This window comes from Musa acuminata, chromosome BXJ3-4 (genome assembly GCF_036884655.1).
Source record: "Musa acuminata AAA Group cultivar baxijiao chromosome BXJ3-4, Cavendish_Baxijiao_AAA, whole genome shotgun sequence".
NCBI lineage: Eukaryota > Viridiplantae > Streptophyta > Magnoliopsida > Zingiberales > Musaceae > Musa > Musa acuminata.
The window spans coordinates 43,315,424-43,342,973 of NC_088352.1; the positions used below are offsets into that span (position 1 = coordinate 43,315,424).

Below are 27,550 nucleotides of genomic sequence, written 5' to 3' on the forward strand. Positions count from 1 at the left end.
GCAGCTTCAAGTCAAAATAGAAGTCATCTCCACACTTGATTAAAATAAACAATTGTTAGCACTGCATGTGATTTCTCTCTCTTTCTTTTTCTCTCTGCCGCAGACGATACCCACATGAGGTGTTTGATCAGTGATATAACGCATGCACTTACGTACTTCTCCTGTGTGGTAGAAGATACATATAGAAGGAAGAAAAAGCACTGTGAATTTTGATGCACACTGCATGGTGGAAACTGCACCTATATATATATATATATAGTCATATTTACATTCTATAATCTACTTAGGACATTACTGCAGTTTGTGAAAAGTGTTCAATGCTTGAATCAGTAAATAAAGTAGCTCAGTATTACCACTACAGAACAATGCTTAACAGTTAAGCTAATAAATCTAGTATGAGTATGACAATACATTATCTTCAATATAAATATTGCAATAATTCTACACAACCAGCAGACTCATAATATGTTGTGACCCAATAGCTGAAGAAGAAAGAATGTTGCTAGTTATGCATCCACTATTCCATAAAGTTTCAACATCACATTTCAGAAGTAAAAGCTGATCAGTCCTTTTAAAGCTTGCTGAAAAGCTGCACTCTACTCCAATGTTTACAAACACACAAGACAGAGAAAGAATCGAGCAACACATCATAGTATCTTTTTTCCACTGCTGAGATATGCAGTTTAGTTCAAGTACATATCAGTGTGAAATATATACACACACAATCAATCACTATTATCCTGATAAATATATAATTGTTGCTACCATATGTCAGTGATAGTCGGATCTTCCGATACGATTAAAAGGGTATCATCTGTCCAATTTGATGCTGATACAAAAAAAATATTAACGTCAAATTAATTTTCTGATACAATTCATTCAACATTAAGTAGTGAAAGTCGAGAGTAAACAATTGAATGATGTAAAGACCATTGCAAAAATCATTTATGTTATTTTAATATAAATTAACTTTGATCATGACTCTATTCAAATCAAAACTAAATCGAATTGAAATTGAAACCAAATTGATCCAATATTTTATTAGCTCTAAATCGAAATGGAATCGACTCGGGGTGCTTCGATTTTTATTTCGATTCTTGATTTTTAAAAATTAAAACATATCATTTTGATTTTAAATCAAATAAATATTATAAAAATAAAAATAGAACATAAAACATAAATAAGATCAATGATTTAGTGGTTAAATTCTTAGGTTTAAAATAAATTAAGTTAGTTAGTTTGGATTTAAATCTTGAAAGAGTCATTTATAATTTATAATTTTATTTATATTTTTTAAAGTTATTACACTAATTATAATTATACATCTTTTTAAAAAATATAAAAAAATAAATTAAAATATTTTTACTTTAAAAATAATAAAAATTAACAATTTAAACCAAATCAAAATCGAAGATAAAACTAACGGTTCTGATTTTCGTTTTAGGATCAATCTGAACGGTTCGATTTTGGATATTTAGAGAAGCCGGACGGTTCCGGAACCGAACCAGTGGTTCCGGAGCCGCCGTGGTAGGCATCTTTGTCGGTTGTGGCGGAGTTGCTTTAGTACGCCAAGCGATAGCCACTCGTAACGGTGTCTTCTCATGAGCGTACCCCGAAATAACGGTGATGTTGATCGGCATAGATGTCAAGTGATGGAATGAATTTTGTGTGCATTTCTTTTAATTACTTCAAATCATCAATCAACATAATTGATATATAGGATAATTTTATATGTTCACATGGTGCTCTCTCTCTCTCTCTCTTTCTCTCTCTCTAGGTAATTAATTACTGCTTAAACGTGTGAACAAGTCGTGACTTATGTAGTGTCATTAACATATCTATTACATACGTATGTACGTGTGTCGTACCGAGACATTTCCTCGGAGAAATAGAGTGAGATATGGCGGCGGAGACGACGAAGAGCAACCCGATCCGGTTCGGCATCTTGGGGTGCGCGGAGATCGCACGCAAGGTCGCCCGCGCAATCGGGCTGGCCCCTAATGCCGTCGTCGTCGCCGTCGGTAGCCGCTCCCTCGACAAGGCCCGCCGCTTTATCGCCGACAACGGACTCGACGCCGACGCCGTCCGCGCCTTCGGCTCCTACGAGGCCGTCCTCGAAGACCCCGGCGTCGACGCCGTCTACGTCCCTCTTCCCACCAGCCTCCACCTCCGATGGGCCGTCGCCGCCGCCGAGCGCGGCAAGCACCTGCTGCTGGAGAAGCCCACGGCGCTCTGCGCCGCCGAACTCGACCGGATCCTCGGCGCCTGCCGCTCCCACGGCGTGCAGTTCATGGACAGCACCATGTGGATGCACCACCCCCGGACCGCCAAGATGCGGGAGCTGTTGTCCGATTCGGCTCGTTTTGGACAGCTAAAGACGGTAAATCCCTAGCTTTGCTTAGACATCGTGCAATCGATCGTTTTCATCTTTATTCATCCCCAAAAAACAGTCTTTTTTTGCCGATGCTTGTAAATTGGTTATAATCCTGATGCATCATGCCAGTAGTTCATGGATGGCGAATGCTTGTTTATCTTACGACTGTTCCATTTGTCTATGTGGATTTCTCTTCCTTTGTTCGATTTTTTCTTGTTTGCTGAAGAAAAGATTCTTTGATTCCATATGGCACATACTAGTTATAATTAATTGGATCGATCGTTCTCCCGATTGATGTTGCCTAGGCTGGTATTTTCTGCTTTTTGTTAGGAAAAAATGTCAATTTGGGCCTCTGTCGGGTGTCGGAAAATGGTTTCAGTGATGGTGACCGATCATCATAGCTAGTATGTATTTTTTCTCACCAACTGTTATCCACAGCTGTAGGACGCTTCACAAGCACCACAGATCAAGTTACATCCACATGCTACACTCAATAATTGCAACTTCAAAAGCTTTCAAAGAGAATCGTCATGAAATAAATAAAGAAATATGGTGCTTTTGATAAGGGGTCCTATTTGATCTTTACTTGTCAGATGAACAATTGTGTGCATCTGCTGAAATCCAATTTTGGTAAGTTACAGTCTTTGGCACAAAAGGTTCCTGACTATCCAATTTCTGCCGATGGAAGAGGCAATTCATAAGCATATGGGCCTCATTGGAAGTTGTGGGGCAAGGACTTCACTAAGTTAATTCCTAGCATTCCCCTCACCCTAAAAGAAACTGAAACTCATATTGTGTGGACAAAGCAAAGTTATCAGAACAAACCTAACAATAGAGAGTATGTTTAGCAATCTATATTTTACATGGCCCAAGGCAATGGGTCTAGTATTGAAGTCTTCTACTGTTCTGTTCCTGGTAATCTGAGAACTTTACTAATGGAAGATGATGCATTTCTCGATATCTCATCAACTGATTACATTGATCTCCAGATCTATCGACTTAAAGTTAGTGGGCTCACAGGCCTCTGGATTTTGGTATGTAGGACTATGGGAGTTCAGAGATGAGGCTAAAATTATTACAGATCCGATAATGGTATTATGATAGATGCTAGTTTTTCACCCGGAATCACCTATTCAAGATTAAAAGTGTTAAGCATTGACTATTAGGATTAAAAGGACGATGTTCTGCTTTGGTTCTTTCTTTGATAATTATTGGATCCTAGAATTATCTTTTGATGGAGCACCCCTTATGTTTAGTGTAATACATATCCAAAAAGAGAGATAATTTCCATATCTAAATGTTATCTATGCCCTGCTAAATTCTTTCCTATACATAAGTACATATATATGTATATATTTTCACATTTCTTTCTTTCATAGAGCAATGAATCCTTTTACTCTTCCTAACTTAGCCCGATGTCTAAAGTAACACTCTCAACCTTCATCTTCCTCTTGGTTGCTCAAGTGCTTGGGATGTCCCCAACCATGCTTTTGGCTCCTTTGACTCAATATTTAACCAGCTCTATCAGGATTTAGACCAGCCCGAATAGGTTGGAATGTGATCTTTTGACACCCTTTTGGTTGGTATCAGGGCTGAAGAAGAGACATCTAGGTTGCCTGGTTTTTTGCATGATAGCATTGTTATATGCCGCTTTTAAGCCCATGTACTCTTAATCCTTCCCATCATATTTTCAAGGCTATCTAATGGTAATTGCTTCAACTATAGTTATAATCACAAAACAATTTTGTAGATATTTCTCTTGTTTGATCTTCCGGAAAGATGATTGCAGTTCAATTTCATATTATTCATCTATCCTATGCATGCTTCTTATCATGGTGTGTTGAGATGTTCGTGTTTGTATATTGTGAGTGGCTCGTGTTCGCTAAATAAAATGCTAGGTCATATGGGGCTCCGTACCAATCCTGAACTACGAACTACTTTAATTATCTGTCATGTGGAAAAAAAATTTGTGAAACAAGTCAATAACGGGTTTTTTCTTGGAGGGGAAGATGAGTCTGCTGATGAGTTATAGCATGTGATGTTCCTTTCTGCAAATAGATGAATCTGCCAGCAACTCGAACATGCCTGTTTATGTTCTGTACATGCTGCTATTATTATTAAGAGATTTTATTATGACTATGGATCTAACTCTTGTGTGGGTTGCTATGGCAGATTCATAGCTGTTTCTCGTTTGCTGGAAACCCTGCTTTCCTTCAGAATGACATCCGTGTGAAGCCCGATCTCGATGCACTCGGGGCTCTCGGTGATGTCGGGTGGTACTGCATTCGCTCTATCCTGTGGGCTGCGGATTATGAACTGCCAACAAAAGCAATTGCACTCCAAGGTACAGTGAAGAATGAAGCTGGTGTCATTCTCTCGTGTGGATCATCTCTTCTCTGGGAAGACGGCAAGGTGGCAACCTTCCAGTGCTCTTTCATGGCTGATATGATAATGGAACTCATAGTTGGGGGGACACATGGATCCCTTCGTCTCAGTGACTTTGTGATTCCGTTCGAGGAGGAGAAAGCTCCATTTACATTTGGTTCAGGCTTGTTCTTCAACGAATTTGTGACCGGATGGCAACCTCTTCCCAGCACGCATATCGTCACGGCTAGTCTACCACAGGAGGCTCTTATGGTACAGGAGTTCTCAAGGTTGGCAGGAAGCATCAGAGATTCTACTGGGAAGCCAGATGACAAATGGCCTACCATCAGTAAGAAGACGCAGCTGGTTCTGGACGCGGTGAAAGCCTCGATCGATCAGGGATACAGACCTGTAGACATTGTTGGATGATGGACGGTCCCTCGAGTCACCTCATGGAGTATCACGGAATGCTTGGCTCGTTTCGAACAGTGTTACGCTGTAAGACTGCTGTTTGATGATGTTATCTTTGACGAACTTTTCTGATAATATTAAGAATAAAATGCAACGAACTGGATTTGTAACTTGTTGCAGTTCATGAGGTAATGAACGAAGAAGATGAATCTTGTTCTTGCACGTTGGCATCCCGTATGCAGCTCGAGAAGTCAAACCCTATAAAATAGTCGATGGATTCACCTGCTTTCCCTTCTTCCTTCATCATCATCACCTCATGTTCTTGACAGCTGCAGTACGGATACGTTATTTTAAGTACGTTCTACAATTCATAATAATAAAAACCGACCTTAGCTCAGTTGGTAGAGCGGAGGACTGTAGTTTGGAGTACTGACAGATATCCTTAGGTCGCTGGTTCGAATCCGGCAGGTCGGAATTTTTCTTTTTTTTTAAATATTTTTATGACGCAGACAATATGATATAATTCTTTGTTGTATTTTGATTTATTTTTATGACGCAAATACTGTAATATAATCATTCTTATGAACATTATTTGTAGGCTAAGAAGTCGAAGAACCAAAAAACAGCATCGTTAGATGAGATAAGAGTTGATAGAGCTGAGAGAAGAGCATTCCGCCGGCATCCTCAACTGAACGCTCATCTCAAATCTTCACGTGTCGCCGCATCGCCCCTACTTATTCCTATATACCTCCACCCCACGTCTCATTTCCCCAACGCCACTTCTCCTCATCTCCTCCTCCTACGATGGCCAGGCTACGCTTCTTCGTGGCAGCCATGACCTTCTGGCTCTCGATCGCCTCCGCCGACATGGCGTCGCACGGCCACTCGTCCACCAACTGCACGTTTGCTGAAACAAACATCAAGTTCTGCCGGCCGTACCTGCACATGGGCAACCGAACCCTTCGTCCCGGCAGGACCTGCTGCTTCGTTGCCCTCAGCATCTACCTCGTCGCACCCGAGTGCTTCTGTGACGTCGTCAAGCCGTCCTCCCTGGGCGTGCCTGTGAACGCCAGTCGCGTTTCCCGCCTCCCCAATCTCTGCCACCTTCCCGATGGAGCCCTTCATTGCAATGGTACCTCGACGACCTCCCCTTCCTCTGATGACATCTCTGAACACTCTCCTTCTTTCTCTTCCTGAACCTTTGTGTTGTTTGCGCTTGCAGCCACGGTAAGTGCTGCCCGCGAACGTTCGTGTAAGTGTCTCGTTAGATCATGGTTTGGTGTGTGTTCCTTGACATGATATGTTCCGTAGATCTTCCTTTAGATTACACGTCCTATAGAATTATGATATGTTTGTGATCGATGGATAGCAGAAACCTGACACCTGTCCATGCAATGCAGCACTACCGCCGAAGGCATCTCCGGAGCCATCAGCATCCCCTGTGCCACGACGTTCTCCTCCTCCGGTCGCACATCCGCCACCAACTCCCCCGCCAACTTCGGTTTCATCGCCACCCGCGAATCCGCCTTCGTCTTCAATCTCAACACCACCATCCAATCCCCCAGCGACTCCAATTCCGGAGCCGCCGTCGAATCCGCCGTCAGTTTCAACTGCAGCGCCACCGACGAATCCTCCGCCGGGTTCAATATCAGCGCCACCGTCGAATCCACCTACGCCATCGGTTGCAGTGCCACCATCACGGGCAACTGCACCATCTTTATCACCGTACTCTCCTGGTCATCCGCCGGAGACGGCGCCTGCTGCAGCTCCCACATCGTCCGACGCATTAAAGCTTGCGACGTCGGCCGTAGGACTCTTCGTTGCGTTCGCTAGTGTCTTGGTTTGCATGTGATCTTGATGCAGTGTGTCATGGTTTTGGTAGGTGAGGTGGTATATCTCATACTGCCGCTACGTTCTCATAATTCCCAGCTTATTTACTGCACCAATAAGCTCACAGCATAGATGGTTTTGTGGAGTTCCATTAAATTCGTTTCTGTAGATGATTGGCTTGAGTCTTATTTGGGCTCATTTTCTCTCACTATAAAATTAATGCGTTAATTTGGCATCATATTGCAGCCTCTTCTGTTTGCATTTCTGGATGGATGTTATGGTAATAGGAATAATCTAAATCAGTGAGCCAATCACTATTTATGTTTACAGCAACTTGTTTGATGTCAATGATAACATTTAGTAGCCTCCAAAGTGTTGATGTATCATTTGAAAAGCTAAAAAAAATATGGTTTATTATTGGTGATTAATCAGGCTTATAAATGGTGATATATCCTGATCTTAGTTGCTTCGGAATCATCATTCTCCCTCCCACAACCTAAAACAGATCTCTGGTCTCGGTGCCTCGAGTTCATGCTTTTTCTTCTATATATGGGTTCGGAAGAAAGGAAAATTTTCCAGTTCTGAATCAACCAGACATCACAGTGGGGGCATATATTGCGTCAACGAATGATGGATTGGATAGAGAATCATATTACTAGTGCTAGTTCAGGAAGAAAGATTCACTGTATTATTTCCACATACAACAAAATACATCAGTATAAACCATTATCGAAGTTACAGAGATCAAAGTTTGGCATCTGCTCAACAACCAAGTGCAGCAACAATGTTAACAATGCACTTCAATAGAAGCTATGGTGTTTATAGCCAAGAGAAAATGGAATTCAATTTTGTGATAACAGGTGTGGAATGTTATTGTGATTCAAGATCCATCACTTGGTGTGGAGGAAGCCGTAGCTCGATCAGCTTCGATCATGGACTTGATGTAAAATTCACCGGCTTTATATGATGATCGGACCATAGGACCAGATGCAACATACCGGAATCCCTGCCAAAGCATCATACCACATCAGTACTGTATGTAAGTTCATCGTGTAACTTCGATAAGTGGAGACATTATGGCTAAGACAAGTATTTTTCATCATTATCCTTAAAATCTCTAGGTTGATCTTGACAAAAAAATGATATACTAGAAGAACAAGGAGAATCTAGCAAGATAAAGAGGACTACCATCTTGTCGAAGAATTAATAGGGCAAGTTATCTTTACCAATGGTTATTAAGTTAATATGATCTGAGAAAAAGGGAGATATATATGTTTCAAGGTAGTACCATTTCCATTCCAAGAGATCGATACTTCTCGAAAGCTTCTGGTGTCACATACTCAGAGACTGGCATATGCCTTTTTGATGGTCTCATATACTGACCAAATGTCATAACATCAACTCCTGCCGCCCTCACCTTCTCCATTGTGCTGATTACCTGGTCAGGTGTCTCACCACAACCCAACATAATTGACGTCTTTGTAAGAGTGCCAGCGGGAGCATGCTCTTTTGCCAATTTAAGGACGTCAATTGATTGTTTGAAGTTAGCACGGTGATCTCGGACCATGCTCTGCAGCTCTTCAACTGTCTCAATGTTGTGAGCAAAAACATCTAAACCAGATTTTGCAACTTTCTCCACGCAGCCGGGATCTCCACGAAAATCAGGAACTGCATAGTCATTAATGCAAATAACAAATTTAAGGCTTCAGGAATTCCGAGGAGCTACCAAATAGAAAATCAAGGATTCAGTAATCAGATCAGTTATAAGAGCCAAGAGATAAAAAAACAAATGCAGTCAATTTATATATTCACACCCTACCAAAATTGAGTACTAGTACATAGTTTGCATATCCTACAGGCCAAAATTCAGTATAAATTTGAAAATAATTTTCATGAGTAAATGCATAATAACAAACTGCACCAATAAAATTCTGAAATATATAGGACACTTTCCTGCAAATCTTATCTCTGGCATTAATCATCATATTCCCACCCACTTGTAATTCTGTTGACATCCCTCGTAACAAGGAATCATTTATACAGAAAAAAACCTCTAGAATTTTCCAAATATGGCTCCCAAGAGCTAAAGAAATTACCTAATCTGTATTATAATCATATCATGACTCTTAAACACCAAACATGATCAAAATTTGACTTAGGAACTCTGTAAAACACCAACTAAATATTACTGATGAAAATATATCTAAAGTTATTACAAATCTGAGAAATATAAACCTGTGTCCACTAGAACTTAGTGCAAGATCTTGACTAGCCCTCTCCTCTCCAAACTCGAATTAGGACAGGTGATAAAGCTTGGGTTGTTCTGTTATAAGTTTTCTTATCAATGACAGAAAAAGAAATGCCATACTCTTACTAGATGCCCACACGTCTGATATTAGAAGAAATCTAAATAAACAAGAACAAACAAAATTAGAAAAAAAAGCATGGCAAACACTGAACAGTATAAATAATACCTAGTGCTTCTATCAGCATTTCAGGTTTCAATGCCTTCAACTTTTGCACAGTTTCAGTAAAATGGCTGCTCCCCTGATCAGGCAAGTCATCACGATCAACACTAGTAATCACCACATAATCCAAACCCCATGAGGCAATTGCTTCAGCAACATTAGAAGGTTCATTTGGGTCTGGAGGAGGAGGAGTGCGTGATGTTTTTACATTACAGAATCTGAAGAGGCAAGAGGTCATAACATTAACCCTTGTTTACGGGAGGAAATACATTGATATAGAGACGATTGCAACTTCCTGATCAAAAACTCATCCATACTGCATTTTAGTTAGGAATGGCAACGACGAGACAGATAACAACATGATCAAACTTCATTGAGGTTAAGCATAAACACAAACTAACTACATTGAAATGAATACGAGATTTTCCACAAGTTATATCCAGTTTCCAAAGTCATTAATGAATTTCACATCAATAACCATTAACATGACTTAATAAGGTGTTAGATGGCATTGAACTGGCCATTAACATTGCTGAAAAGGATATGGTGAGAGACTTATTTGGTAATTAAAGTTATACTCCACAAAAATGCCATGGAGTAGTGTTGCACCTTTGAACCATCAAAGAAACATCAAATATTTATATGCAAAGGTAACTTTATGAGGGATATCAAATGTTGATCAAATTACAATGAATGTTACAATGGTAACGGATAACAAGCTACAGACTCCTCAATTACATCTTTGATTTCTAAGTATTTTTCTTTCTGATTCTCTGACCTGGATATCCAATAGGTCCATAAAAAACAGTTGCGTTGAATACTTAGACCAATCATTATGCTGTTAATTTATGAAACGGCCATTCAATTTATAGATATATTGGATAGTATAAACCAAACTTGAACCAAAATGAACCATAAGACTGATCTAATCCAACAAACTAATAGATATATTGAATTCAAACCAAAACTGACAGACATATAAGTAGCTAAAATTGGGCAGAAAATCATCAATAATTCTTCTCCAAAGGTTCCACTTGCATTATCAAGTACCACTTACAGATACTAACTTGGAATTGGCTTTTGTGGTCCTATAGGTTCTCCACAATGTAAATTTCCCCTCCAATATTTTGCATCCGATTACAATACCACCTGACATAAGCCACATATCTCAACTCTTTGCATGTAGGCATGTTATGTTTCATTGTTCTTGTTTATTAATGTCAAATGCATAATGATTTGACCCTTTTGCATGTAAACGCAAAAATTGTATAAGTTAATGTTTTACTTTCCTTGCAATAATCTTTACCTTGAATTTGTGGCTTCTCTTTTTCCTGGTTTTCTTGTGCATTTGATAATTTTTCCTCCAGCAACTTCCCAATTTATTTTAATTCTTTTCAACATCTAAACCATTTTTGACAGATTCTGATACAAAAATTCAATCAGGTCACCTGATTCAGTGTGATGATGATCCCAAAGACCACATCCAGTCTCGAAATTAATTCTGTTCTTGTCAACTTTGATTCAGTACACCTAGACTAATCAACTAATTATGCCTCAACAGTTCTGTAAGCTTCTCCAATATCTAGAAACAAAGCCAATAAACATAATCTAATTGATAACTCAATTTTTATTCTCCACATTTTAGAAATGACCTACTACGAATGACTCCATAAATTTTAGGCAATATTGTGACCCTCTACTCTCTAAATATTTCCTTCAGTTTTAGGGTGATTTATCATATACTACGACGTTTCTGTTTGGTGGAGATAAGGCTATGAACATTTGATCATGCCCAGATCACTTATTGTCCAGAGCTTTGTGAACTGGCACGCTGTTTTCCAAACATTATTAACACAAAATCATGCTTTAAGCTGAATGTTGCATCTCAGCTGTTAGTTTGGCAAGTCCCATAGTCCCACATCGGGAAAATCAGACTTGTTGTCTCGTATTGGAACTATAAATAAGGGCCTGAGCTTTGAAGTCAGATGCACCACAGGCACCACAAGTGGCACCACAAGAAAAACCTAAGTGTTTGCTTTGGTTTAAGTCCATACTCAGTTAAATAGTTTGGACTTATAGTTTGGTTTTTCTCGTTTAGTATTTTCGGGTGTTTTATAGCCTAGGAACATCTTCCTAAGGCATTTGTAATTGTCCCTCTTTTGCAGTAGTAATTTGCTCCTCTTTCGTCCGTGGATGTAGGTCAAAGTCAATTGACCGAACCACGTATATCTGGTGTTCTGTTGTTCTTGTCTCGCTTTTGGCAACGATGACAATAACAAAGATTGTTGTCGAGAAATTCGACAGAAATGTCAACTTCGACTTGTGGCAACTCAAGATGGAGGTCATTCTGGTTCAAGATGGAGTTGATTTGGTACTACAGGGAGCCGAGAGCATTCCGGATGATATGTCAAAAGAAGAGCTTGCGGGTATGGATAAGAAGACCCGATCAAGCATCATTCTAAATCTCTCTGACGAGGTTTTACGGGAGGTACCTACGGAGACTACGACTAAGAGCATGTGGGACAAGCTTAAAGCCTTGTACATGAAGAGGACAGTGGAGAATCGTCTCTACTTGAAGCAGAGTCTGTATATGCTTCGGATGATTGAAGGTACATCTATACTCTCGCATCTTGATAAGTTTAATTCTTTAGTTATGGATTTGGAGAATATAGATGCAAAAATTGATGATGAGGATAAGGCTTTGTTACTCTTGTGTTCTCTTCCCCAATCTTTTAAGCATTTCTGTGATACTTTGATTTATGGAAAAGAAACAGTTTTGTATCAAGAAATTAAATCTGCACTGAAATCTAAGGAGCAGATAGACAGGAATATCACTGGGGAAAGTGGAGAGAATCAAGCTGAGGGTCTGGTTGTTAGGGGGAGAATGGATAAAAGAGAATTTGACAGTAGTAGATCTAAATCTAGATCTAAATCCAGACATAGAAATTTGGAATGCAGATATTGTCATAAAATGAGGCACATTAAATCTGATTGCTTTAAATTGAAAAATAAATTAAAGCAAAAGGAAAATTTTGTTGAAAAAACTACTGAATCCGCTGAAGTTAGTGTAGCAACTGATGAGATTGTTGGAAATATTTTTTCTGCTATTGATGACAGGACGAGATCTAAAAATGAATGGATTTTAGATTCAGGTTGTTCTTATCACATGTGTCCCAATAGGGATTTGTTTTCCACATATGAATCTTGTAATGGTGGAATTGTTTTAATGGGCAATAATGCCGCATGTGATGTTGTTGGTAGAGGTACAATCCGAATTAAAATGCATGATGGTATTGTGAGGACGCTCACTAATGTTAAACATGTTCTTGATTTAAAAAAGAATCTCATCTCTTTAGGCACCCTAGAGGCCCTTGGGTGTAAATACACAACTGAAGGTGGAGTTATGAAAGTTTCTAGAAGTGTCCTTATTGTTATGAAAGCTTGTAGGTTTGGTAGCTTGTATATTCTGCACGGAACTACTGTCACAGGTTTGGTTGCAGTTTCGTCATCATCATTGTCTGATTCTGACATCACCAAATTATGGCATATGCGTTTGGGTCATATGAGCGAAAAATGTTTGAGCATATTGAGCAAAAGGGGTCTACTTTGCAGACAAAGTACTGGGCCACTTGATTTTTGTGAACACTGCATTTTTGGAAAGCAGAAAAGAGTCAGCTTTACTTCTCCGGCAGTTCACAAAACGAAAGGTACTTTTGACTATATTCATTCAGACCTTTGGGGTCCAGCTCATGTTCAATCTAAGGGTGGTGCAAGGTATATGTTGACTTTCATTGACGATTATTCCAGGAAAGTTTGGGTTTATTTTCTGAAGCATAAAAATAATGTTTTTCTAACATTTAAACAATGGAAGGCTTTGATTGAGAAGCAAACATGTAAACAGATTAAGCGGCTTCGAACAGATAATGGCATGGAATTTTGTGAAGGTGATTTTGAAGAATTCTGCAAAAATGAAGGAATCGTTCGGCATCGCACTGTTAGGATGACGCCTAAGCAAAATGGTGTGGCCGAACGTATGAATAGAACACTCTTGGAGAGAGCGAGGTGTATGATCTCAAATGCAGGGTTGACAAAGAACTTTTGGGCAGAGGCGATTAATATGGCATGTTACGTTGTCAACCGCGCTCCTTCTGCAGCACTTAACTTTAAAACTCCGGAGGAAGTTTGGTCAGGTACTCCTGCTGATTACTCTGATTTAAAAATTTTTGGGTGTCCAGCATACATGCATGTAAATGAAGGAAAATTAGAGCCTCGAGCTAAAAAATGCATTTTCCTTGGGTATGCTTCTGGGGTGAAAGGATACAGATTATGGTGTTCTGATCCCAAATCCCCAAAATTTCTAATCAGTAGAGATATTACTTTTGATGAATTGTTTATATTATCTTCCAAAGAGGATTCTACTAGTTATACAAATGATAGTGCGCAGAAGCAGGTGGAGCTTGAGATTGGTAGTTCAGATTCCTTTAAGTCGAACTCTTCTACTCAAAGAATGCCAGTAGATGGTCCCGAGTCTACTGATGCAGTTGCTCCAGAGGAAGAGCAATATTTCATAGCCAAGGATAGACCACGGAGAGATATTCGACCACCACAAATATATGCAAATTTGGTTGCATATGTTTTGTCTGTTGCAGAAGAGACAAGTGAAGTTGGTGAGCCTACTTCCTACTCAGATGCAGTTTCTTGTGATAATTCCGCTAAGTGGTTGATTGCGATGAATAAAGAAATTGAGTCTCTCCATCGGAATAGAACTTGGGATCTTGTGAAGCCGATTTCGGGTAAGAAAATTGTTAGATGCAAATGGGATATTATTGCTGAGGGAAAAGTCCTTGTTCAGAAAATTCATACGAAGGACAATCCAGCTGATATGTTTACGAAGCCTCTTCCGGTTTACAAGTTCAAGCAGTGCTTGGACTTGGTTGGTGTTCATTGTTGGTGATTGCCCGTTGGGGCTTTTATGAAGAAGGTGGAGCAAGTTTTGTTGGGACATGCCAAGGTGGAGATTTGTTAGTTTGACAAGTCTCATAGTCCCACATCGGGAAAATCAGACTTGTTGTCTCGTATTGGAACTATAAATAAGGGCCTGGGCTTTGAAGTCAGATGCACCACAGGCACCACAAGTGGCACCACAAGAAAAACCTAAGTGTTTGCTTTGGTTTAAGTCCATACTCAGTTAAATAGTTTGGACTTATAGTTTGGTTTTTCTTGTTTAGTATTTTCGGGTGTTTTATGGCCTAGGAACATCTTCCTATGACATTTGTAATTGTCCCTATTTTGCAGTAGTAATTTGCTCCTCTTTCGTCCGTGGTGTTCTGTTGTTCTTGTCTCGTTTTTCATTTTATTGTCTTGTTGGGTTACCAAAATTAACTTATGGTAAATTTCCTGGGGCTAACTCTAACATCAGCTCTCACTGTTAAAACCTAATTGACAGATTTGATCTAAACTTCTTAAAGCTTGGCATAACCAATCACCAAATGGTCACAAAAACGAAAAGAATTAAAGAACCACCAAGTCAATAATTGCCATATCATAATTGTCAGTTTTTGATCCAAAACGAAACCTGGTGTTAGGACAAGGGAATCTCCACAATCTTATTAAGTATTATCACGAATTAATTTCTTCACTACCTATCTTTGAATTGACAGGAAGACACCACGAATTGTTTTCTTTTGACGAAAAGAACAATTTTGATTGCGGAGAAGATGACGCAAAAACAGGGGGAAATAAATCGCATAGAATCCGACCTGCATCCGCGAGTACAAGTATCCCCGAGGATCATGATGGTGGCAGTGGCAGTGCCGGTCTCGCCGCCGGACCAGCACTCACCGAGGTTTGGACACCTGGCCTCCTCGCACACCGTGTGGAGCTTGAGCTCCCGGAGCTTAGCCTTGATTGCGGCGTACTTGGCGCCCCCGGGGATGGTCTCCTTCATCCACTTGGGCTTGGGGAGAGGCCGCTTCTTGGTCCCGACCTCCACGGAGTAAACGAAGTCGGCAAGGGCGGGTGCCTCCTCGGCGAGGCGCCGGCGGAGGTCGGCGAGGGTCCGGGCCGGGGGCGGCTGCAAGGAGCGTACGGTCTGTACCGGAGGCTCGGCGGCGGCGGAGGAGAGAGGCCGGATGCCGGAGAAGGATCGGGCGGCGATGTTGCCGAAGAGGAGGAGGCGAGACCGCTGCATCGCGTCGCCCCTCTCGAACTCCCAAAACCGGATCGCGTTCGCCAAATGGGAACGGATGTTATTGTATCACGAGGCGTAACGGCCGTTATATTATACCGGCATCGTATATCCGATACAACTCCCGTTATAACATTTATCGTTACCGCTACAAACAGTAGCTTTGTGCATGACACTTTTTTACCGACACTAATTTACATTTATTTTAGAAGTGCACTTAATGCCTTTCATATTCTACAACTAAGTTTTTTATTACTAATTAATTACTTCAATTTGAAGTTCAAAAAAGGCGATTTTAAAGGGTGGGTTGGAGAGGGTCAAATGTCCAAACCTTCTTCAAAGTAAAGTAATCCAACTTGGTTATGTCACTAATGACACACTTATTATGTTAATCTGTTCCGCCTTGTGCCAATTGTTATCTTAAGGTACATCTGAGAAATGATTATTATAAAGTAAATGCATAGAATTATATATATATATATATATACACACAGCCCAGGCCACATATTCTCATCATACATGAACCTAAAAGCCCAGCCCATTTGGAGCCATGATGACGTGAAACAATTGTCATATGCACAAAGCATGAGCAAATTTAGGGACCAAATCTTATTTCCTAAAAAGTAGGTTTTGGAATCCAAGTGTTTGAACAATGGAAGAAGTGTTGTCACTTGAGATGATACTTTTTTGCTGTCATTTTCTTTTTCATGTCTTTCTTTGCAGAAAGAATTTTGATGTGTTGAATATGTACTTAGACTCCTCAATAAGATCTGTAAACTGATCATATCTCTTGCACCTCTGATTGCATTATCACCATGGATGCTTTTGACCTGACTTGAGCATCTTAATTTTCTCGGAAACTTCAACTCCTCCATGTTCTTAAGCATGTGAAAATTATTGCATCAGGAATTAGAAGAATAAGATGCAAAACACTGATGCAAAGGCTTCGAATTACATTCAAGTCACACAAAAGGTCAGAATTAGATTTCTTCTACATCTATAATACTGATATATTCTGAGCTTGAGCAATAAGCAACGCGAAAACCGCCCTTCTTATGCCTTTTCTTTTCTAATGCAAACTAATTCCTTCTGCACCATTTCAAGATCTCCATTGCTGACTCTGAAGCTTCTGACTGTCAAAAATGGCTGTTCTTTCCATCACCAAATCGAATAAAGTCATCCTCTTGATGCTCTTGTCATCAAAACATCACGAGGTAGTCCCCAGCTGACATGTGAATTCGTAAGAACGAGAAAGGGAAATAAAGCCATGAAGAATCAAAACCCGAAATCAGATTTGATGGTGGAATGGGCACAACTAAGCATGGGAATATAGAACCTAAATAGACCTTGTTTCCGAGCACTGAGTTCCTTGTGGAAATGTCAAGATTTTAACTTGCATGGCTCGTGAATTCATAAGTTTTTTTCTGTCAAAAGATTCAAAGCAGGACGACTAGTTGTGCTGCTTTGATGAGAATCAAGTACCACTTCTTTCTCATCAAAAACATGTAGAATCAAATGACACTTTGCTTTCTATGATCACCTTACTGCCTTATTCACCATCTTAGATATGCTTACAGTAAGTGTTAAAGGAAGAGGAATCCATGTAATCATGGCTTGAACAATTGTAGGAGGTTTCCTGTAGACTCCTCTTCATTGCATTACTCTTAGTCTTGCATATTGGACACTTGAATGGAAGCATAGAGCAATGATGCAGAAGAAGATTCCATGGACCGCCAGGAAGAAGAAAGATCTTGTTTGGATTTAGTACTAATCTTTTGCTAGATTCTAATTCATTAGCTTAATCATCAGTGGGAATTTAGATCTGGTGTCTACGATTAGTCAATACATAACAAACTTGAAGTACTTTTGACCAAAGCTATATATACTTTGACTACTTTTATACAACCTTCTTCGAATGATCTTTATTTAATATTCTTGAAGACCGAAAAAGGTGAGATGCGCGCTAGTTTTGACAATCACAACGCTCTATAGCTCTATCACTAGTTGTTTAATTAGGATATGTTTTCTAAAACATGAAACTTGGTTCACCAACAAGGAAATCATTTTGGATCAAGCATTTCAAGATCATTAACTTTGTCTGAGTTCTGGTTACAAGTAGGAATAGTTTCATCAGCTGGTGTCATACAAGTTGGTTCTCAGAATCCAAGTGCAAATCAAAAACAGACATTGAAGTTCTCATAACAAGTGACTTGAGAATAAGGCATTCAAGATGGTGAATCTTGTCCGAGAGCTTGATGCAGAAATGGATGACAGGCTTCAAGTTACACAGATGCTTCGCTTCCCTTCAGACCATGCACTAGTAATTACCTATGCAGGAAGATAGAGTCTAGAACTTGCTAAAGGAAATAAGCATCAATAAAGCCATGGAACATGCTCCCATTGATATGTTTCTCATGGAAGAATTTATAGGATGCTTTTGAGAGAAATATGAAGAGAATTAAGTTGATCATAAGTGGTCCAGAGAATCCATGATCTCAACATAATATCATGATCTTATTACCTTTAAATTGTTAGGTCATGATCACATTACAGGTGCAGCTAGATTAAGATCACTGATACCACCAGAAAGGAGACGTAGTGTTATTCTGAAATCAAGTACCACTGCATAGCTTGTGATCAATATTATGCCAAAATATTTATCACAAAACACAGTAGATAGTCAATATGTTGCAGGAAATAAGCGAAAAGATCATGTAGAAACATCACTTGTGAGTTTTGTGAGGGTTAGGTAAGCACAAGCAACCATGTACAATGATGAACCAAGGCATTCGGATAGCTTCCGCATTCAGAGTGGAAGGAGAGAGTTTAGCGATGGCTGGTTTCACGCAGAGCTTGGCATCGGTAGCAACATTAGGTTAAAGTCATATGCCTATCGATGAAGAAATCGATCTCATCCCAACATAAATTTTGTGGTGGGTGAATGCTGCATGCAGAAACTTGCATCAGTGGACTCAACACCAAGTGTAACTCAGCGAAGAACTTGACAGCACGTCGGCAGTCTCCCTTTCTGAGTTGAGACTGGAAAAAATGATTAAGAATCAACCTTCGGCAGAAGTTGCACACACACACACACATACGCGTCAATCACTGTAAGTAATGGACCGAGACTTAACCTAACTTTCCACATCCTGATGCAAATTGTGCCTCGTTCTCATGTGCAAAGGAGTCGCAACGAATCCCACCTAACCTTTTGAAAAGAGAAATGCACGCTTAAAGGACTCGGAAAGGTTGTCAGATTCCCCCCTCTTCTTTTGCTTTACACGTAGAAGAAACAAAACTAGGACAGCGGACAGAAACACACAATGGCTTGGTTGATTGACCACCTTTGCAGAAGTTTGCACCATTGAATCTGGAAGCTAAAAGTCCACCTCGGTTCCATCTCTTTTCTGCGTGTCTCCCACCGGCTGCAACCTTGAATCTGTGTGCGGTTCCCATGCACACACTCGGTGGGATGACAAAGCTCGTGCAAAAATAGAACTCTTTTCTTTCTTTCTTTCTTTCTTCCACAGTGCTAATTTCTGGAAATTTCAGGAATATATGTGAAGCTTTGTTTATAGGTCCATACACAAGTTTTGAAAGGTAGGCTCGAATTATATGATCAACAAATAGAACGTATGTTTAAGATACATTTAGGGCTCTCTATCCAGTCTTTGCCTCTTCTCTGTGAACAGTGGCATGTCACTATATATGATGTAGTCAGTCCATGCACTTCATAATCGCAGTTTACCAAATGACAATACAAAAGGTTTTCCTTAGTCACGGACTTGAAAGCTAGCTAACATGGAGGCATAAGAAGTAAAAGATTTGATAATGGATTACTGAATATGCCATTGGATTTACTGTCTCAAAGTAGTATCTGATTTGTCTCTAAATAAGAGAAACCAGCAAAATTATGATCAACAGGAGAGATCGAAACAGATATAATAATGCTACAAGCCTTCATCTTTGACACTTTTATCGCATACAATTGGCTTCATATCCGACCTGACACCAAACATGGGGTTGAAGTCTTAATCGAGGAGATAGTCGGCAGAGGAGACGTCCATATGAACTTTAAAGTTCATGTTCATCGATATAGAGGTGATTTGTCTTCTAGAGGCGCGCGTGAGTTGATGTGGCATGTTTGTCTTCGTCTGTCACTTCCGACTATGGCTTTTGACCACCGTGATAGCATATTAAACTGGGAATCGAAAGTTGGCACACCACCTTACTTTGGTGCAACAACCCTATAAAGTATGGCAGTAGAATAAAGTGCACAATCATTTTAAGCAGATGAAGGAAGAAGTGCCCAAAGGGATACAACTTAATGATATCGACAAAATAAGCACATGGAAAGTCTATGAACTGAGGCCGGTCAAACCCATGCACGTAAGTCTGACATGGTCGATATGCGTAGCTGAGTTGCGGCCGTGTCTTCATTACTTGCCCCCTAAGTTAATGGATCTAACACACCATGCTAATCTGACATGGTTTTCCTTTCCATCTGTGATCATGTGCTTGGGGCTCATAGTGGTCAGTGACCTTCATAAAGCTGTGACCACATGCATATATATACTCCACGTAGCTGATATAGTCAATGTAGAGAATGAGTGCATGCACTCAAAAGCTCTGGAGAAGATGAATGGTCCCATGTCCTGAGTGCCGATGCCTCTCTGATAACTTCGCGAGGCTTCAAAAGATGAGGTGTGCCTGGCCATGTGTGGCTGCAGCAAACGCCTCTCAGAGAGAGAGAGAGAGAGAGAGAGAGAGAGAGAGAGAGAGGAGGAGGAGGAGGAAGAAGAACAAAGTTTATCATATCACAGTAGGTAATTAGGTAGGAAGGTTTCAGCAAAGGAGAAAAGACAGACACCGAAAAATGCAGGATAACTCCTTATCCAGTTTCTTGCGAGTCTCATAATGTTTGGCTGGTCAGTATCATGGGCAACTGATGTTTAATGACAGGGACTAACTTAATGCATCAGAATCTAAAGCGTATAATCCTGATATAATAGTTTACGCAGGGCATTGCTTGTAATCAATTAAGAACCTATGTGATAGAAGTTGAGGAAAGAGACCTCCAACCACTAAGTAGGTATGGCAATCAGAAGAAGGTACAAGGAGAGGGTTAGTGAAAGATGAAGACACAATCAACTGAAAGCCAAAGTATAGCTTGCGGTAATGGAAGATGTTTTGATACATATATATGGCTTTGCACACCACCTGTTGTCATTGGACTATAGCTTCATCGTACTACCACTACTTGGTGTGTGGGGTTTTCTAGTGATGGTTGCTTATATGCCTTTTGATTATCTCAAGGCAGAATACAAAGCTTCCAATGCTGCTTTGCGACAAAACTTCATCTTTAATTCAAGAAAAGAAGAGAATGGAAGAGTAAATTTTGGTTATCATTAGGAAAATAAGAGTAGAATTAGAAGACCTAAGCGTTTATTCTAGCAAATCATAAAAGTATATGGTCCCCATATGTGTGTACCTTATGGTCCCTAAATGTGAGCATATATACTTCTCATATATGTCATTTCCTAGACTAGGGCTGACCATTAAATCCACATTTATGTTGCTAAATATATGGCAAAAGATTAAAGACATGAGTACGTGCAGAGATCAACAAATAGGTAGGGACTATAGAGAGGTCCCATTTAGTACTTTGGACTTAAATCCAATGCATGGTACCATACAAAAGTGCAATAAGAAAGATTAATGTTTCCACCTATCAACTAGTGTCTTGAATTTAATGTAATATTCTTTCAAGGACCACACGGTCGTGATTAGTAGATCTTCAATCAAATCTTCCCTTCGCCTGACCCGCTCGTTCAAATTATTTCATGGTAATAAAAAATATATTGCAAAATACTGAAGAACCTGTATATTTAAATTCCCTTTAACATAAGTGCATTTTATTTTTGGGCAATTTCCTAAAAAAACCTCTCTATATGAACCTTTTTTTTTGGGATGATATCCTTATTTTTTTTATTTACACATTTGATTCTTCTAATTTTTAATACTCTAAATATCATTTGTCATCATTCATCGCGTGTTGCTTTTGTCTCGTCTCATAGCTTCAACCCTATTGCTTTCATCCATGGTTGCTTTCTTTCTCTCTCTCTCACCTTTCATGTTTACCACTTTGACCCAATATTATTCGTCTCATCTCTTCCTTTATTAGCTAGCGACAAAATATAAGTGGTAGGATCGAAATGATAAAGTGAAAGTGAGAAGGTTGAAATGGTAAGACTAAAACGATAGAATCTTGTGATGAGCCGAAGGTGATCACAACAAGACAGAAACAACAAGTGACAAGCAACAATAAGGGGCATTTAGGATTAAAAAAAGATGATATTAAACGAAAAATTAAAAATGAGGGTATATTTTTAGGAAAATCATCCTTTAATTTTTTATTTTATTTTATTTTGCAGGGTTCATAAAATCATGGTAAATATTGGTCTAATCCAATTTTTTTTATTTTTTTTTATTGGGGCACAATATATATATATATATATATATATATATATATATATATATATATATATATATATATATATATATATATATATATATATATATATATATATATATATATATATATATAACACCATTGAAACTAGATAATTTTGCCACCGAAAAGGAGGCGTTGGTAAAATAGTGTCCCACCGACCTGCAAAAGGTCTCACGGTCGCGACACCACCCGGCCTGCCTCCCACCGCCGCAGGATCTTCGTGACAGAGTATTAGGACACGACTTACGGAACAATTGACTGAATCAGGGCATGTCTAACCCGATTCAGCGTCCTGATGCACGCCACGTCATTTTATGGTAGCGAAACCCGTGGTCGTAGTCGGGATGGGAAGAAGAGGTCCCCTGTGTTCTCGAGACTGAGCTCGCCTGTCATAATCCACGGGTGGTGACGCGGCGGGTTCTTACAAACTAGACTCGGGCCCAAGCACCGTCCTCCTCGCGGCACCGTCCGCCACCTGGAGCTGCGGTCGTGGTTGTTGCCGGATGATGTGGCAGGCACTCGTCCGGCCCTTCGATGTTCGCAGCTGAGTTGGCCTCCGTTTCCGCGTTCTTTGTCCGTTTCTGGTCTCAAATCCTTATATAAACCTCGCCTCGCGTTCCTCCTCGCCATCTCCATAGAAGAGGCACTTCAGACTCTTCTCTCCTGTTATCCATGTACTAAGAAGAAGAGCGAAAGATTTTGATCCTTCATCTTTCCAAGCTTCTTTCTTCAAATCTCCATTCTTACACTTCTCCTAACAACGCCGCCTCACAAAAAGCAGAGCAACAGAAGACCCCTCGGCTCCGACGACCAGATGACGAAGCAGAATGTGGTCATGCAGGAGGAGCTAGCCGTCGCGGTGCCCACATCAGCGGCGATCGCTGAGCCGTCCCCTTGCTTTTCGTATCCGCCGCCTCGTGCGGCTGGCTCAGGCACTAACTACACCCGGTACACGAAGCTGTCGTGCCGGCTCGACCTCGCGAGCTGCGGTGGCGGTGGCAGGGCGGCTAATTCATGGATCGAATCCATGAAGGCCTTGTCTCCTACCCAGGCCAAGTCAGCGGCGCCGCGCGAAGTCCCCTCGCTTGCCTCCCGCGAAGAAGAAGAGTATGACAGTTGGATGGTGAGTGTGCGCTTCTGCTTGATCTTATTATGGCTTCTGAACAAACATCTGAGAATTCGCACGCAGATGCTGCACCCTTCGGCGTTGGACAACTTCGAGGAAGTCATGACCGCAGCTAAAGGAAAGCAGATCGTGATGTTCTTAGACTATGATGGGACACTGTCGCCGATTGTCGACGACCCCGACCGCGCCTTCATGTCCGATGAGGTGAGTTTCTCGGATTACGTCCCTCTGCTCCGTCTACTCTTTATACCGTCTCTTCTTCTCCTCTCTGGAATGGAGGTATTAAGGAACTCCATGTCTTGAAGCAGATGAGAGAGGCAGTAAGAGAGGTGGCCAGCCATTTTCCAACAGCTATCGTGAGTGGGAGGTGCACAGAGAAGGTACATTCCTGCTTTTACCCAACCATCAGAATGAGATCAGACTCTTCCATTATCTTTTTCCCTATAACAACTGCTTTTGGTGGTTTCCTTTTGTTAATGATCAGGTCTCCAGCTTTGTAAAGCTGTCGGAACTGCACTATGCTGGAAGCCATGGCATGGACATAAAAGGTCCCAACAATGGGCCTAAGCATCCAAAAGCAATGGTGGGTCTTCCTTTCTCTTATCACAAGCTCAATAGATGTACCAGTGCCACAATCCATCTTGGTATCTCACTATGCCTCATGGTCATCTTTGGTGATACAGGCACAAAATGTTCTCTTTCAGCCAGCCAGTGAGTTCCTTCCCATGATCCATGAGGTGAATCCCATCCCCATAGTCCCTCTTCAAGGAAAGATTGATTTCCATTATGTCTTGCATTCCACAACAAGGATTTGTTCTTAAGCATCATCCTCCATTTCTCTAAGTATCTGCAATCTTCCACTGTTCTAACTCCTGAAGCTGTGAAGTTGGTTTACATTCCTAGTTATCTAAGCATTTTTTATTTCCTGAAGGTCTACAAGTCTTTAGTAGAGACAACAAAGAGCATCCCTGGCTCTAGAGTGGAGAACAACAAGTTCTGTCTATCAGTTCACTTTCGGTGTGTTGATGAAAAGGTAAGCATCCGAAAAATATAGGAAGCCAAAATATGCTTATGCCATAAAGCAAACATATAGTAGTTTAATCCTTGCCATCCTTGATGACAGAAATGGTGTTTACTAGCTGAGAAAGTTCGGTCAGTGATCATGGATTACCCTAAACTGCGACTAACCCATGGAAGAAAGGTACAGAACTAAGTTCATCACTTGTGCTGTAGTTCATGTCTGTGAGCTCTGTTTCTGTGACTTGTGTACTTGCTGAGTATGACTTGGCTTGTTTTCTTCTTCCAGGTTTTGGAGATACGCCCAACTATCAAATGGGACAAGGGGAAGGCTCTCGAGTTTTTACTGGAGTCTCTTGGTAAGCTGTAGTGAAAAAGACATCATTCATTTTACTCGAGTTGCTCATCAACCTTTCGCCATCCAGGATTTGATGGCTGCCATGATGTATTTCCATTCTACATAGGGGACGATCGAACCGACGAAGATGCTTTCAAGGTATCTTACTGTTCGTTGTCTTCATTAGATTATGCATCAGTCACGTCAACCGGTTGATGTATCTGCTTGAATTGTATTCCTAGGTGTTGCGTGATAGAGGACAAGGCCTTGGCATTCTTGTCACCAAGATTGCAAAGGAAACAAATGCCTCTTTTTCTCTTCGAGAACCAGCTGAGGTGAGTAGTGTGATGTGAAATTTAGGCTGTCATTTTGTCTTCCTCTAAATGACAGCAATTCTAATACTGCTGTTCTGAGTAGGTTCTGAAGTTTTTGCGTCGCCTGGAGGAGTGGAAGCAATCCTCCCAGGATGGTGAAGCTCAATGAACAAGCAGTTATCATGGATGAATCTTTTACTCTCCATGATCAAGGACAAAAGTATTATCTCAAGGCAGAGCAGTTTTTCTCTTTTTTGTTTTCCTTCCCTATCATTTCTAGTGTTGTCTCCTCTTCTGGGAGAAGGCTTGAAATCATTATTCACTGGATTTCTTGCCACATCTTGTAACTATTGTTGCTGAAGGGGAATCCTGCAGCCATCTTTGAGATGAAAGCACAGGATTACTCCCACTGTGTTCATGCTCTGAGCAGCATTATCATTCTACATAGGAAATCAACTGCTATAAATGTGGGCTGAATCAATGTGGAGTCACTGTTAACAACAGGATATATCAAAAGTGCTTTCAAGAATGAGAGAGCTTCCAATCTTTGGCAGTGTAACACCCAAAATAAATCTGGTGATCCGTGGAGGCAAAAATCACCATCACCAAGTCTTAACTTTAGATTCCTTGCAAATGCACTCTCTCTAAGCAGCTTAATTCACTTGTTAATGCTAATTATCAAATCTGTTCCTTTTCAGATTTCCAGCAGGCGAAATAATTGATGCATGACTCAAGGCTTTACTCACTTAAATGTTCTCTTCATCTAGAATAGAATGTGGTGTCAAAGGAGATGTTGATTGACATTTGCAGATTTAATATTGTCATGGCATCTTCCTTTGAAAAAGAAAAGAAAATGTTAAAAATAACAGCAGATTCGTGCATGGATCTTTTGTCGATGAGCTTATGATCTCTATCATATCAGGCCAAGGGAAAAGCAGAGGAACTAATTACATGAACAATCGAACTCCGTGTCTCTCCTCACTGTGATAGCAGCATACACATTTTACTGCAACATATCATAACTATATATGTCATGAACTGAGAAATGTATCATTCCCCTAATACACCAAATCACACTGCAAATTTCCAAAGATCCAAAACATACTACAACATCATGGCTTAGGAGTTGAACCTATGGCTGCATACCAAGAGGATGTGCAACTCAAGTCACTTATTCTAGGATTAGAACAGCCATTGTTGATCCAGTCAACAAGAGCTGCTCCACCTTTAATCTCAGGTAACCCCGCAGGAGAGGCTGACGCTTGACACATTGCAGAAGCCTTCCTTTGGAGCTGGGAGAACCCTGGTTCCTGGGCCATGAAAGGGAAGGACACGACAGTCACCACTGGAGCACTTCAATCCATGGTTGAGGGAGGAGTTGGAATCCACTTTAACGCCTTTGGATGGAGCAACACCTGGCTCTCAAGTGGTGTCGCTGACAGGCATCGTCGTCGCCGTCTTTGCCAGGCATTTCATGCGTGGAAAGATGGTGCCCGCCGCTGTCAAGCCATGGGAACTTGAATTATTGGATGCAGAGAACCTCCCATGGCAGCAAGTCACCCTCGCCAACCTGCTGACCATGAAACCTCAAACAAACACGTTACCTGAAGGAAAGAGAACACTTGCTTTAGCAACAATGGTTGGTGCAGTGGAGATGAGGTTTCGTTGGACCAGATTAAAGAAGAAAAAGGGGAAAGGAGCTCATCTTTATAGCCCAGAAATGTTGGTTTTCATGCCTACACAACCAAATTAATTCCAGGGTAGTGCCAAAACTGGATTGAAGAGGAGGAAGAACAAGTAGCACAAATGTCCAAGCTCTGACCAAGAGATTGGTCTTATCCTGCATCTGCTGCTTGCAATCATAGGCACACTATCTCTCAATTATTAGGATGTTTTCTTGGAAGTCTTTGGCATTTTAGAAAGCTTTTTTTTTTCATCTCTTTTATGTAATTTCTTCTTTTGTTTTTTTTGCTGTTTTTTCTTTTTTCGGTGGATAATTATCTTCTAATCTTTTTATTAAACAAAAAAATAAAAAAATTTTATTTGAGTCCAACTAACTGTTTATATATTTGAATTAAACGCAAATCATAAAAATATAAATATTTACCTATCAAGCTATAAGGTAGATCGACAACTATTCTTGAGATACGAAAATAATTATGCATCATTCGTATTCATTTACCTATGATGATTTCGAAGAAATCATATATTATTTTTTCTCTAAAAATATAAAAAAGAAGAGTCAGTACATCAATATTCTTCTTAAGAGGCCCAAATCATACTAAATGAGAAACTATACGACTCAATTTCAACATAATGCATTTACCCATTATCTTATTTGGGCTATATGAGAATGATGCTATTAGGCCTTTGTCCCAACATGTTTGGCCCATAAAATATGACCCAATTAGTTCGCAACTAAATTAGGTGATACCAAAACGATGACGATTCGAAATTAAGAGGGAAACAAAAGCGTCCCATGAAAGAGAGCTACGCGTCTTCTACGACTTAGCTGTCTTCTTCGAGTGCTTCAACTGCGACCGTTTGGGAGTCGTGTGCGAAGTCGTAGCCGATAAAGCATTTTCCTATGTAAGCAGTCCGACGGGAG

At 40.4% G+C, this 27,550-nt stretch overlaps 3 protein-coding genes, 1 long non-coding RNA gene and 1 other non-coding gene across 5 annotated transcripts; 3 read left to right on the top strand and 2 right to left on the bottom strand.

Annotated features, from left to right (window-relative positions):
• The first annotated feature begins 1,747 nt into the window (after window positions 1-1,747).
• Window positions 1,748-5,319, top strand: LOC103982844 (uncharacterized oxidoreductase At4g09670). The gene is made up of 2 exons (XM_009399891.3): window positions 1,748-2,380; window positions 4,547-5,319. Exons 1-2 carry the CDS (start codon window positions 1,901-1,903, stop codon window positions 5,165-5,167), a joined length of 1,101 nt encoding a protein of 366 aa, XP_009398166.2. The 5' UTR covers window positions 1,748-1,900; the 3' UTR covers window positions 5,168-5,319.
• A 213-nt stretch (window positions 5,320-5,532) lies between these two features.
• On the top strand, window positions 5,533-5,623 carry TRNAY-GUA (transfer RNA tyrosine (anticodon GUA)). Its single transcript is given in 2 exon segments — window positions 5,533-5,569; window positions 5,588-5,623. It is a non-coding gene; the product is annotated as a tRNA-Tyr (tRNA).
• A 2,021-nt stretch (window positions 5,624-7,644) lies between these two features.
• LOC135634543 (lipoyl synthase, mitochondrial-like) lies at window positions 7,645-15,672 on the bottom strand. Its single transcript, XM_065144910.1, has 4 exons — window positions 15,207-15,672; window positions 9,454-9,665; window positions 8,268-8,647; window positions 7,645-7,985 (listed from the first exon to the last, which is right to left on the bottom strand). The coding sequence occupies exons 1-4, from the start codon at window positions 15,635-15,637 to the stop codon at window positions 7,860-7,862; spliced, it is 1,149 nt and encodes a 382-aa protein (XP_065000982.1). The 5' UTR covers window positions 15,638-15,672; the 3' UTR covers window positions 7,645-7,859.
• Window positions 15,673-22,790: 7,118 nt separating this feature from the next.
• LOC135634699 (probable trehalose-phosphate phosphatase 6) lies at window positions 22,791-25,471 on the top strand. The gene is made up of 11 exons (XM_065145219.1): window positions 22,791-23,271; window positions 23,338-23,478; window positions 23,583-23,654; window positions 23,759-23,857; window positions 23,958-24,011; window positions 24,206-24,307; window positions 24,398-24,475; window positions 24,581-24,650; window positions 24,717-24,787; window positions 24,871-24,963; window positions 25,046-25,471. The coding sequence occupies exons 1-11, from the start codon at window positions 22,963-22,965 to the stop codon at window positions 25,109-25,111; spliced, it is 1,155 nt and encodes a 384-aa protein (XP_065001291.1). The 5' UTR covers window positions 22,791-22,962; the 3' UTR covers window positions 25,112-25,471.
• A 500-nt stretch (window positions 25,472-25,971) lies between these two features.
• LOC135635335 (uncharacterized) lies at window positions 25,972-26,990 on the bottom strand. The gene is made up of 2 exons (XR_010495600.1): window positions 26,547-26,990; window positions 25,972-26,441 (listed from the first exon to the last, which is right to left on the bottom strand). It is a non-coding gene; the product is annotated as an uncharacterized LOC135635335 (long non-coding RNA).
• Window positions 26,991-27,550: the final 560 nt, after the last annotated feature.